The 12,845-nt window shown below is 45.4% G+C and overlaps 1 protein-coding gene across 1 annotated transcript in view; it reads left to right on the plus strand.

Annotated features, from left to right (window-relative positions):
- Positions 1 to 12,347, plus strand: part of dok7b (docking protein 7b) — a 52,270-nt gene extending 39,923 nt beyond the window's left edge. Inside the window, exons 7-14 of the mRNA XM_056280522.1 lie at positions 4,776 to 4,883; positions 6,591 to 7,480; positions 9,169 to 9,240; positions 9,463 to 9,517; positions 9,997 to 10,155; positions 10,305 to 10,370; positions 10,799 to 10,999; positions 12,203 to 12,347. Of these exons, the coding sequence (XP_056136497.1) occupies positions 4,776 to 4,883; positions 6,591 to 7,480; positions 9,169 to 9,240; positions 9,463 to 9,517; positions 9,997 to 10,155; positions 10,305 to 10,370; positions 10,799 to 10,999; positions 12,203 to 12,333 (1,682 nt within the window). The 3' untranslated portion in view covers positions 12,334 to 12,347. The remainder of the gene's footprint in view (positions 1 to 4,775; positions 4,884 to 6,590; positions 7,481 to 9,168; positions 9,241 to 9,462; positions 9,518 to 9,996; positions 10,156 to 10,304; positions 10,371 to 10,798; positions 11,000 to 12,202) is intronic.
- Positions 12,348 to 12,845: the final 498 nt, after the last annotated feature.

The raw sequence follows: 12,845 nt of genomic DNA on the forward strand, positions 1-12,845 counted from the left end.
TCCCACCCACTCCATGACATGCTGGTTGGGCACAGGAGTACTTTTAGTAATAGACTAATTCTTCCTTAATTTATTTCTGATTTTTCTCCCAATTTAGTGACCAATCGCTCCCTATTCTTAGTTCAAACACCCACCCTCGTACTGCATCTCCCTGGCCGGCAGTCTCGAAGGAGACGCCTCGCCACTTTCGTGACAAGGCGAATCCAGGCCGAACCACTGCTTTTTCCGACACACCCAGAGATGCATTCATGTGACGAACACAAGCCAACTCCGCCCCCCTCCTGAAGACAGTGTTGCCAATTATTGCTGCTTCATCGAATCCGGCCATAGTCAGATCTGAAGAGACTGAGGCGCGAACCCTGGTCCCCAGTGGGCAACTGCATCGACACAAAGCCGATGCTTAGACCGCTACACCACCGCAGACCCTAGTAATAGACTCATTCTGCCAAAAAGCACCACAGCGCACCACAGGAGGTCATTCCTGCCTGTAGCCATCAAAATTTACAACTTCTCCCTCAGATTCAGACTGTCAGACACTCTGAGTTAATGGTCATTGGATTGGCCCTGTCAGGTTTTGTTTGTGCTGCTCTTTGTGCTGCGGTAGTGCAGTATAGATAGTGTGTTATGTGCACCATGCTTGTTGTTATATTTTGTTCTTATTTTATCTTTATTTCTATTTCTTTCTGTTTCTATTTTCTTATCTTGTATCTTGTTAGTTTTTAGTTATTAGAGTGTGAGTGTCTGCCATAGAACCTAATTTCCCCTCGGGGATGAATAAAGTATTCTGATTCTGATTCAATGGGCGATGGGTAGGTATGGTGTCAAGTCGAGAAATGTGGGAGGACAGATGGTGGTGGATTTTGTGAAAAGGACGGAAATGGCTGTGGTGAATACATATTTCAAGAAGAGGGAGGAACACAGGGTGACGTACAAGAGTGGAGGAAAGTGCACACAGGTGGACTATATCTTATGTAGAAGGTGTGATCTCGAAGGGATTGGAGGTGGTGACAGGGGAGAACATAGCTAGGCAGCAGCGGATGGTGGTCTGTAGGATGACTATGGAGACCAAGAAGAGGAAGCAAGTGAAGGTAGAGCCAAAGATCAAATGGTAGGAGTTGAAGAAGGAAGACTGTTGTGTGGAGTTCAGGGAGGAGTTAAGACAGGCACTGGGTGGTAGTAAAGAGTTGCCGGATAGCTGGGCAAGCACTGCAGAAATAGTGAGGGAGACAGCTAGGAAGGTACTTGGTGTGTCATCAGGACAGAGGAAGGAAGACAAGGAGACTTGGTGGTGGAATAAGAAAGTACAGCAAAGTATACAGAGGAAGAGGTTGGCAAAGAAGAAGTGGGATAGTCAGAGAGATGAAGAAAGTAGACAGGAGTACAAGGAGATGCAGCGTAAAGCAAAGAGAGAGATGGCAAAGGCGTATGGTGAATTGTATGAGAGGTTAGACACTAAGGAAGGGGGAAAGGACTTGTACCTTCTGGCAAGACAGAGGGACCGAGCTGAGAAGGATGTGCAGCAGGTTAGGGTGATCAAGGATAGAGATGGAAACTTGCTGACAAGCGAGTAGAGTGTGCTGAGAAGGTGGAAGGAGTACTTTGAGGGGCTGATGAATGAAGAAAAAGAGAGAGAGAGAGAGAAGGTTGGATGATATGGGGATAGTGAATCAGGAAGTGCGATGGATTAGCAAGGAGAAAGTGAGGACAGCTATGAAGAGTGGAAAGGCAGTTGGTCCTGATGACATACTTGTGGAAGCATGGAGATGTTTAGGAGAGATGGCAGTTGAGTTTTAAACTAGATTGTTTAACACAATCTTGGAAAATTAGAGGATGCCTGAGGAGTGGAGAAGAAGCATACCGGTACCGATTTTCAAGAATAAAGGCGATGTGCAGAACTGTAGCAACTACAGAGGTATAAAGTTGATCAACCACAGCATGAAGATATGAGAAAGAGTAACAGAATCTAGGTTAAGAGGAGAGGTGATGGTTAGCGAGCAGCAGTATGGTTTCATGCCACGAAAGAGCACCACAGATGCGATGTTTGCTTTAAGAATGTTGATCGAGAAGTATAGAGAAGGTCAGAATGAGTTACACAGTGTCTTTGTGGATTTAGAGAAAGCATATGACAGGGTGCCGAGAAAGGAGGTGTGGTATTGTATGAGGAAGTTGGGAGTTGCAGAGAAGTATGTAGGAGTGGTGCAGCATATGTATGAGGGATGTGTGACAATGGCGAAGTGTGCGGTTGGAATGACAGATGGGTTCAAGGTGGAGGTGGGATTACATCAAGGATCAGCTCTGAGCCCTTTCTTGTTTGCAATGATGATGGACAGGTTGACGGACGAGATCAGGCAGGAGTCTCCATGGACTATGATATTTGCGGATGACATTGTGATCTGTAGTGACAGTAGGGTGCAGGTTGAGGAGAGCCTGGAGAGGTGGAGGTATGCACTGGCGAGAAGAGGAATGAAAGTCAGTAGGAGCAAGATGGAATACATATGCATGAATGAGAGGGAGGACGGTGGAATGGTGAGGATGCATGAGTAGAGGTGACGAAGGCATATGAGTTTAAATACTTGGGGTCAACTGTCCAAAGTAATGGGGAGTGCAGAGGAGAGGTGAAGAAGAGAGTGCAGGTAGGGTGGAGTGGGTGGAGAAGAATGTCAAGAGTGATTTGTGACAGAAGGTTACCAGCAAGAGTTAAAGGGAAGGTTTACAAGATGGTTGTGAGACCAGCTATGTTATATGATTTGGAGACAGTGGCACTGATGAAAAGACAGGAGGTGGAGCTGGAGGTGGCAGAGTTGAAGATGCTAAAATTTGCACTGGGAGTGATGAAGAAGGACAGAATTAGGAATGATTATATTAGAGGGACAGCTCAGGTTGGACGGTTTGGAGACAAAGCAAGAGAGGCAAGATTGAGATGGCTTGGACAGATGCTGGGTATATTGGGAGAAGGATGCTGAATATGGAGCTGCCAGGGAAGAGGAAAAGAGGAAGGCCAAAGAGGAGGTTTATGAATGTGGTGAGGGAGGACATGTAGGTGGCTGGTGTGACAGAGGAAGATGCAGAGGACAGGACGAGATGGAAACAGATGATCTGCTTTGGCGACCCCTAACGGGAGCAGCAAAAAGTAGTAGCAGCATATATATATATATATATATATATATATATATATATATATAGTTCTTAAGATTTGTTGCTATAATTTTTTTTCGTATTCCTTCTTATGCTACATGCAAATACACAGGTACAAACCCATGTATAGGTACACAAACGGAAAGACAAGTGCACACAGATTATGTTGAACATACATACAAAGACTTACACTTCCAAGTTTTCATTAAGGACAGGTTCACTTATTTTAACCTATACCTCATAATTTACATCATTAAAAAATAAACATCACTTGCTTCAGTGGTAAGAAACTCTGATGAATCTTCTCACTGGGCTTTGGCATGATCCAACTGGGCAGTTGTTGGAGCCTTCAAGAGACATGATTTATCTCGTTTTTGAAAATGGGAAGGGCGGCACAGTGGTCAGCGCAGTCCGCCTCACAGCAAGAAGGCCCTGGGTTCGAGCCCTGGGGTTGTCCAACCTTGGGGGTTGTCCTGGATCATCCTCTGTGTGGGTTTCCTATGGGTGTTCTGGTTTCCTCCCACAGTCCAAAGACATGTAGGTCAGGTGAATTGGACATACTAAATTGTCCCTGGGTGTGAGTGTATGTGTGTGTGCGTGCGCACACGCGTGTTTCAGCCCTGTGATGGCCTGGCCTGGTGGCCTGTCCAGGGTGTCCCCCCCCGCTGCCCAATGACTGCTGGGATAGGCTCCAGCCTCCCCGCGACCCTGAGAGCAGGATAAGCAGTTTGGATAATGAATATTCAAAGTCTAGCATGATATAAATGTTTTATACCACCATCCTTCACTCAGTGAATCACACTGCAGTGATGGAAAGGCAAATGTGTGTGTGTTTATATTCTGTGTCTGTATTGTCCGCGCTTAAATATCAGGTGCATATATTGGTGTTTTTTTTTCTTTTTTTGCTGCAGTGTTAAATTCTTTAACAGAAACAATGATTATTTGACTGTAATAATTTGATCAGACATGATCGAACACACTCTACCTCCTTTGTGAGCTAGCAGATTATTTTCTCGACAAAAACTGTTAAGTCAGCAAGCTGAAAATGAGCTGACAAAATCAAAATCAGCTTCTCACAAACAAAAACCATGAGGGAATCAGAATGTCATTACATTTCCTCATAGTTTTCGCTTACACAGGCAGGCTTTGATTTAGTTATTGTCTCTTCTTGTCACACAGAGAAATGTTGACCGTTTATTCATCAGGCAAGCTTAGTTCCACTTCAAAGTTATGTGAAATTTTCCGTCACTCCAGGAAAGAGGTGCTGGTTACTGTTTATGGAGCGGATTCAGGACTTGGTAAGGCCTGAGGTGAGGTGGGCAGAAGTTTTCCTCTGCTCCATCACCATGAGACGTGCTGCAGAGTGACCTGATCCTGGTCTCTCTTGGCGAGTTCAAAGCAACTGTCAAGAGACTGGAGGCAGACTCCGTCTGAGGCTGTCACTGCTTTGATCAGCCCAGTGGAAGTTCACGTCTGACCCTGTTGGTCCTGCTTTCTTGCCAAGGGGTCTGTCTCTTGTAAGAGAGTTTTAACGTCAACATGAATGCCTGGCTAAATAAAAGCAAAAAGAAATAAGGTGTTCACTGACCTCTCTTCATATGTGTATATTTTGTGTGTCTGTGTATATGTTTATGCAGTAGGGCCTGGTGTTAGCCCATCCCAGTCAGAGGAGCAGATCAACCTGGAGGCGTCAGAGCTGGAGAAAAGGCTCAGTATGCTGTCTCAGTGCACCAGTTCAAGTGGCACAGGTACATACAGCTTTAGCATCTATCAAAACACAATCAGTCCTTCGAGTCTATTTATTCATAGCCTGCAATGATGGGGGAAGGACAACTCTTTCCCCAGGCGAAATCAGTACATTAGTATTTTCCCCAAATCTTACAAGCTCAAATGATATGTTTTTTTAACCAGTTATTGTTTCGCAATAGTCTTTAGTTGGGGCAAAAAAGAATAATCATGTTAGAGCTGAAATCCGCGATTTTTCTGCCTTAATAAATCATAATTTTATCCATCTGGATCACAGAGTCCAGTTACATAATGTTAACCAGCATCCTTACGATGGTTGGAGATGCTCTCCAGTCTCTGTATACCGCTGTTTAAATTTAACTGGATTGGACTAACACTGGTGCAGCAGCAAACATGTGCATGTTGGAAACATTTCCAGCAAGAAATAACATTTAAACGTGATGCTGATGTGGTGATGCTTCTGTTAAACAAACAGTATTACTGTAGAACAGTGTTATAATATATTTTGTTGAAGTACATTAGACTGCCTGCGTTAGCTTTGGTCAGAGGATGCCATTTTAATAAGGGTGCAGACTACTTATTGGTGAGCTGATGGTACACAAGCAATAATGGCTATTACACCTTTTTTATGGTCCAAATAAATTGGTGTCAACAGGTCTATTTCTCTTTACCTTCTATATCCAACTATATATTGGGACATTGTGCTATTTCTGCTTCCGGTGTGGGTAGATGGCGGTGCGAACTTACGTTTGTGGCGGCCTCACCCAGTATCGTCCATGCAGTGTCTTTGTCCACATCTGCGTCTACATTTGTGTCTTCGCTTGATGGCTGGGAGAGCTGGTGCTGGATCAGCTGGGAGAGCTTGGTCTGCTGTGTCCTGTGGGCCTAGGGACCACAGCCCTGCCTGGAGCTGCACCCGAAGAGGAAACACCGAGGGTGGTCTGACAGGAAACGGAAGCGGGGCAGGCTAAGCAACTGCTAGCCTATGCAGACCGGCAGTTCTGATAACACCGAGGTTGGTCTGGCGGTGGCCTCGCCTAGCATTGACTGCGTTTTTAGTGTCGTCGTGTGGAGTACAGGGAGGTGTGCCGAAGGTGTCTGGCTGGGAGAGCTGGCGTTGGATCGGCTGGGGGAGCCTGGTCTGCAGCGCCTGGTGGGTCCAGGGACCACGGCCCTGCCCGAAGCTGTGCCCGAGGAGGAAACACCGAGGGCGGTCTGACAGGACGTGGAAGCGGGGCAGCCTAAGTTAACTGCTAGCCCATGCAGACCGGCAGTTCTGACAGCCATCCTGGGATTTGCTGTCTTGGACAGTGAACATTTTTTTTGGATATGTTCGATGTATGCGTTTTTGTAGTTTGGATATATGTGTTCTTGTCGTTTGAATATGTGTTTTTGTCTTTGTTACACTGCTGTGGGCTGGGGGAAACGATATTTCATTTCATTTCATGTACGCAAGTGCATGAAATGAAATGACAAATAAATGTTTTGGATTACTGTAATGTATATCCTGCAGAATCGCCACATCGTCATCATGATTCAAATGGCTAAACTGAGAAAAGTTGTGGATTGCAGCTGTAATACATTGCTAGAAATTTTCAAAAATATCAAGTTTAACATGCTAGTGTTACCTAGTTATCTTTAAACATAAAAGGGTGTGTTGTCACTTAAGTCACCTCTTATTTCATCGATAACTTTTTTTCCCACCGTAGCTTCCACCTACAGCTACAGCACTGCCATTGCTGTAGATGACCACAGCAGCATCTCCAGTTCCTCCTCCAGCCAATCAGATGCGAGCTATGGAAGCAGACTGCCAGCATGGGTGGAGCCAACAACCAAACCACACCTCCCCACTGACACGCCTTCAAGCTCCTCCACACTAAAGGGCCTGACCAGTTCAGATGACCGGCTTTATGCCGCTGTCATGGCAGCCTCCATGACTCCTCCACCCTCCAAGCAGCTTCATCCTCGCAGCCTCCATGACAGCGGGCGGCAGAGTTCATTAGACAGTGGGATTGGGATGGTGGCAGGCAGCCAGTCCTCTTACTCTGGCAGTTTCTCCTCCTATACAGGCAGTCTGGACACCACCAGTCAGGGTGGAGGGGAGGAGTTTGGGTCCTTGGTCAGTTTACCAGCTATTCCTCCTCCTCCTCCTCCTGCTCCTCTCCTGCCTCCTTTATCTATAGTTGAGCAAAATTCTGCTGGTTCTCCTCCCTGCTCTTGTCCCTCTAGATCTGACTGTAGTGCCTCTAGTGCCGCCCATAGGCAAAATGAGGAACAGCATTTCCCCAGCCTGCTCACACAACACTATGACACCCCAAGAAGCCTTCTGCAGAGCCTGTCCCTGAAGGACCACCCAACCCCGGGAGGGTCACTTGAATTGGGCAAGGTCAGAGGGAATGAAGGGGCTACTGATCAGGGCAAAGGGCTGCACGGCAGCACCACAGAACCCTCTTCTCAGCAGGTAGCGGCTCAATGCCATGCTAATGTGCAACACTCCCTCTCGTGGGGCAGTGAGACGGCACCCTCTGTGGACAGTGTTGGGAGGTGCACACCCAGGCCAACACTGTCAGCAGGCTGCCCCATTGGTGCAAGTACACAGGTAATAGAAATCTCTTACACTTCCAATTAAGTGACTGATCAATAAATCACACAAACAAAAAAATGAGACAAACAATAAGTCAAACATGCCCAAGTCCAATGTTAGGGCTGTATTCCCTCCCATATACATTCAGATTGATTTGACTGGTAAGTAGTTGTACATGTATTAATGAATAACATAATGATGATCATTCAAATGCAATTAAGTCGGTGTTGGACTCCCCGGCAGAGGGTTGGATTACGTTAGTTTTGGAAATTGCTAAACAAGGATTCAGTGTGCAGTAATAAATATTAAAATACAACTTTTGGTTTATATTTTCATCTCATTAAAATGCATAAACAGTGCAAACAAAAACAAACCACTTATTAGCTCAAGAAAAGTAAAATCAAAGCCCAGGGTTTGCTATCGCATTGCTATAACACTCCTTTGTTTTTCTTTGTACTAACACTGAATTAGGAATGGAGCCTTAACTAAACAAAGCAAACTGCAAGCCATTATGCAAATCACTTGTTCACAAGCTACTCTCCCCTTAATGTATCTTCTGGCACTTATTAAAGCCTCTCCGAATGGGAATTCTTATCACTAATGCACGGGGGGCTCTTTTTTAGAAACTGTTCGTTATAACGGTGCAGAGTGGACGGGAGAGTACTGGTATGTACATTGTCAGGGGTTTTTAAATGGTCCCTGCTGTCCTAAACTTTTCACTGAATGAGCCCCAGGACACTTCCCAGAGATGCATTAAGTTCCAGTGTTGCAGTGCCACTATGCCCCCTCTCCTCTCAGCAAGCCCCAAAAACCAGAAGACAAAACTCAGTACACACTCAGTTCAACTAAATATAGCTATGCACATTAAATCTGTGCAGATTATTAATTCAGATGTACCTCAATTCTTGGTAATGATATCCATGATCAAGACCAAAAATCCATCCATGTTGGCATTTCCTTTGACATCGTCATCTGCAAGTCTCAAAATAGGAACATTTCTTTATACCGTCTGATTAATTATCTGAATTGTTTTTTGTGCGGAAGAAAAAGAGGCCGTTTAGAAGTCTGATGGGTTGTGGAACTAGACAGAAGCCCTTAGATGGCCTTAAATTGGAAATGTGAATGAGTTTTCTCCATTCATCATCCTTTAACTCAATGTCAGCAGCTGAGAGAAACCCAACTTAATACCTTTCACAAGGGGGAGTGAGAGCTCACATCATTCTCCGTCCTCTTGTTATGGTCATGCACAAAAACCTCCGGTCTCACAAAGTTTTCCTGAAGCTTTCAGCTTGCTTATGCAGAACTAAGGTAGAAAAAAAAGAGGGCGAGTTGGTTTTGTGTTCGGCCTCCTGGCTTTATTTAGATCCCAGCTCTGTCCTCTCAGCTTTCTCACACCTTGTATATACTACCCCCCCCACCCCTCGCACTTCCCTTGCAAATCTTTCAGCTCACGTCTTTCCATTTTTAAACCATCCATGTCTGTTCAAGTCTCTCCTCATCTCTTCTCACCTCTCCTCTGAAACTGTTGGTCTGTGTTACAACAGACACAGATTACCCTTTCCTCTGTGCCATGTAGAATATATTGATTCATGACATCAACTTGTTTTTTTAGTTTTGCTGGAAATATGTAATCATGAAATGCTAGCCATGACAGATCATTGACCTTGGTGCCACTCAACATTTTTTTTTGTCTCTCTTCCCAGTGCAGTCATGCTTTCAACAACTACATCACACCAGAGCAGTGGCGCTCTGCACAGAGCAGAGACTCGACAAAGGTAATGTCATGCAGCCTATTTCAGCTTGTTCGGGGACTTGTGACAAAAACAAAGCACACACTGAGACCAAAAGCTTCATTTTGGAAACACGCAACATAAGATGGGGAAAAGAAAAAGGGGCCAACACATCTGATAAAGCAAGATCTACCCCTCACATATATCCATAGTGTTTCCTGGGTTGCTGAATATAGTGGAATAACGTTTTTGTCTCCCGTTTTGTAGTTTTCCAGCTCTCCTCCATCCGGGCTGCAACCTGCAGGTCCACCAGGTGTGTACTGTAGGTGTGAGCCTCCACATACATGAGTGTACATTATGGTTCACCATGTGCTTGCATGAATAATTCATGTACAGGTAGTCCCCGGGTTACGAATGCTTGACTTATGAATGCCCGTACTTATGAACCGACCTCCGAAAAGCCTATTATTTAAAAAAAAATCGAGTACTAATGAATGGGCAGACTACACTGTGCGATGCTCAAAACACTGCACGTTTTAGGCAGTTCCTCAGTCCAGGGAGAACAATGCCACGCCATTGTAATTGACGCTAGATGTGAACTGTACGTAACTGTTCTGACTTGCATACAAATTCAACTTACGAACAGAAAAATGGAACTCGTTCGTAACCTGGGGACTATACCTGTATTGTCGGTTTTGCCATTTGAAATCATTCAAAACACTCTGTATAGAATTTCACTCACCATCCATATTTCAAATCTTTAAGCCTCTTGGAGTCATACTGTTTGTTTTCGGTCCTCAGACACACCAGTCGTGGTACGGGAGGAGGGAGATGACAGTAACGGTAGGGGTGCTGGCAGTGACATGGCAGGTCTACTGAGTCCCGAGTGTCCTCCGCCCTCCTCTGCCCCCGCATCGCCACACAGCGCTCTGTGTTTGCACAGGCCGATGTCGCTCACTGGTGAGGCTGTCTTACTTCTGTGGAGCACAATATGAATACATACTGAATATACATCATGAATTTGGATTTGTGTTGCACAGAGTCAAACGTCAATGAATGTGGTATGTCCGAGACAAAACTGAATGTTTCAATTCATACCTGGTCTGTAGACTCCGGTTCGGCTGGTGAACAGATGGATTCGCCCAAGAGAGATGGCCACAGGCAGGACGGACAGAGTAGGTTGCCATGGCTTTACTTAAAAGTTGCCACGTGATATCAGCGAAGTTTTCTACAGATACATCTCAGAACAGAAACTTTCCAATATTCCCTAGAGAGCAATTATTTTATTTTGTCCCTGTTATTTTTGAATGTGAATACTCTGTGGTAGAAAACACCATCTCCTATATTCTTCTGCTATCAATTCATTTTCCTTGCTGTCCTACTATATACCTACACTTTGACATGTCTAACACTGCTGGGATAGGCTCCAGCATCCCCATGACCCTGAGAGCAGGATAATAAGCTGTTCAGATAATGGATGGACGAATGGATGTCCCATATATACACCAAACAGTTAGATTCCTGATATGTGGAAATATATTTGACAAACAAAGTAATTCTGGGTCAGATCCTTGATTTTATGGCTCTTCAATTTCTTGCCTAGGTCTGATGCTTCAGATTTCACGTGAAGCGCCATCATTTCTGCGCTCAGACACGAGGCCCCGGAGCGACGCCACCGTTAACTACGTCAACATCCCCATCAGCCCTGTGGTGCCTAGAGCCCAGGGCGAGCTTCTCTACATGGAGCTCGACCTGCACAAGCCCAGACCCTCCTCAGCTTCCAGCCTGCCCACTGCTCCGAGAGGTAATTTTGGATCCGCATGTTTTTTTTTCCCCCTTTCTGCAAAATCCTCCATCTCCATTTAGTTTGTATGTGACTTCTGTGCTAATGGCTTTATCAGCCCTAGCGTCCTCTTTCATGGAAGTGTACATCAGTCCACTAATCAAGTCTAGAACTCATTAGCATTATTTATTTAATCCAGTTAGACCCATGTGGGACAGTGGTCTAAGGCACACTTTAAGTAATGGAGAAAAACAAAAGAAATTCAATTTAGTAAATGCTGTCCTGCTGCCACTCCAACATAATAATAGCGGTTTGGTTTGGCTAAGATATAAAATGTCTTTCTTTCTCTAGGTAGTTCTTCATGCAGAGAAGCACAGAAGAGCTAATTTGCTGAACATGTAACTGGTTATACTTGTTACATGGACCAGGCGATTCTTATTACTCTATTTCATGTTCTGTTAAATTTTAGATCCTAATACATTTTGGCATAGCTGCCATCAGAGCACGTTAACAAAGACACAAAAGATAGTATTGTTAAACCACCAACTAAGAAGGGAGGTTTTAGGGCATCCAGGTAGCATAGCGGTCTATTCCGTTGCCTAACAACACAGGGATCACTGGTTCGAATCCCCGTGTTACCTCTGGCTTGGTCGGGTGTCCCTACAGACACAATTGACCGTGTCTGCGGGTGGGAAGCTGGATGTGGGTATGTGTACTGGTCGCTGCACTAGTGACTCATCTGATTGGTCGGGGCGCCTGTTTGGGTGGGAGGGGGAATAGCGTGATCCTCCCACGCGCTAGGTCCCCTGGTGAAACTCCTCACTGTCAGGTGAAAAGAAGCGGCTGATGACTCCACATGTATCGGAGGAGGCATGTGGTAGTCTGCAGCCCTCTCCGGATCGGCAGAGGGGGTGGAGCAGCGGCTGGGACGGCTTGGAAGAGTGGGGTAATTGGCCAAGTACAATTGAGGAGAAAAAAGGGGGGGAAGGGAGGTTTTAGATCACATTCAAATTACTTGACAGAAATTGAAATGCATTTTTGTGATTCATGAACAAATACGTGGTCCAGTGTGCTTCATGAATGAGAGGTGTAGTTATTCACGAGCACGCTGACCAAATAAAATGACAGTTCTGGCTGCTTCTGTGCTTAAGTAATGTGGTTTCCTTTACACATTTCCAACCCGCCCCTCCCACCATCCCTCACCCCAAATCGTGCAACCAGAAGAGGGCTCCACCAGGTATGCCCACCTGGACATCACTGCCATGGAAACCGCTCAGAGGGTGGGAGCAGAACACGCCCACGGCAGGGAGGAGAGACTGATCCAGTTGGAGAGCAGCAGGAGAAGAGCCAACTGACCTCCTCCGGCCCATCTAAGTCACACTTTGCAAATCACACACATTTGCATGGTTTCTCTCACACATATTTGCAAGGTTTCTCACCATTGATGCTGGGAGAACCTGAGGAGTATATTGTTGTGTGGATAGGCAACTGCAAATATAAAAAACACCTGTGGATCTTTTGGTGATTCATCTTCATGGGGATGCCATCTCCGACCGTTCTTTGAAAGCCAGTGTCGTCACAGAAGCTGCCAGCTCTGTCAACATTTGAATTACACTTCTGCCAATGTAGAGAGATTCACACAAAATACTCCATTCCACTTTTCCTTACCTTGACCAGAGTTCTTTCTCCAAACATAGAGGGGGAAAAAATGAGTCTTGGGAACCTGTTCTCTAACTGCCAGGATTAATTTTGTTCTAACTGGATCACTCATTGATGGTTTGCGCTGTGTGTCTCCTACCGCCCTGTGGACACTTCCTTTGTTTGAATTTAATTTATTTACCACTCCATCTTGGAGAGGAACATTAAC

Source organism: Lampris incognitus, chromosome 5 (assembly GCF_029633865.1).
Source record: "Lampris incognitus isolate fLamInc1 chromosome 5, fLamInc1.hap2, whole genome shotgun sequence".
Classification (NCBI taxonomy): Eukaryota; Metazoa; Chordata; class Actinopteri; order Lampriformes; family Lampridae; genus Lampris; species Lampris incognitus.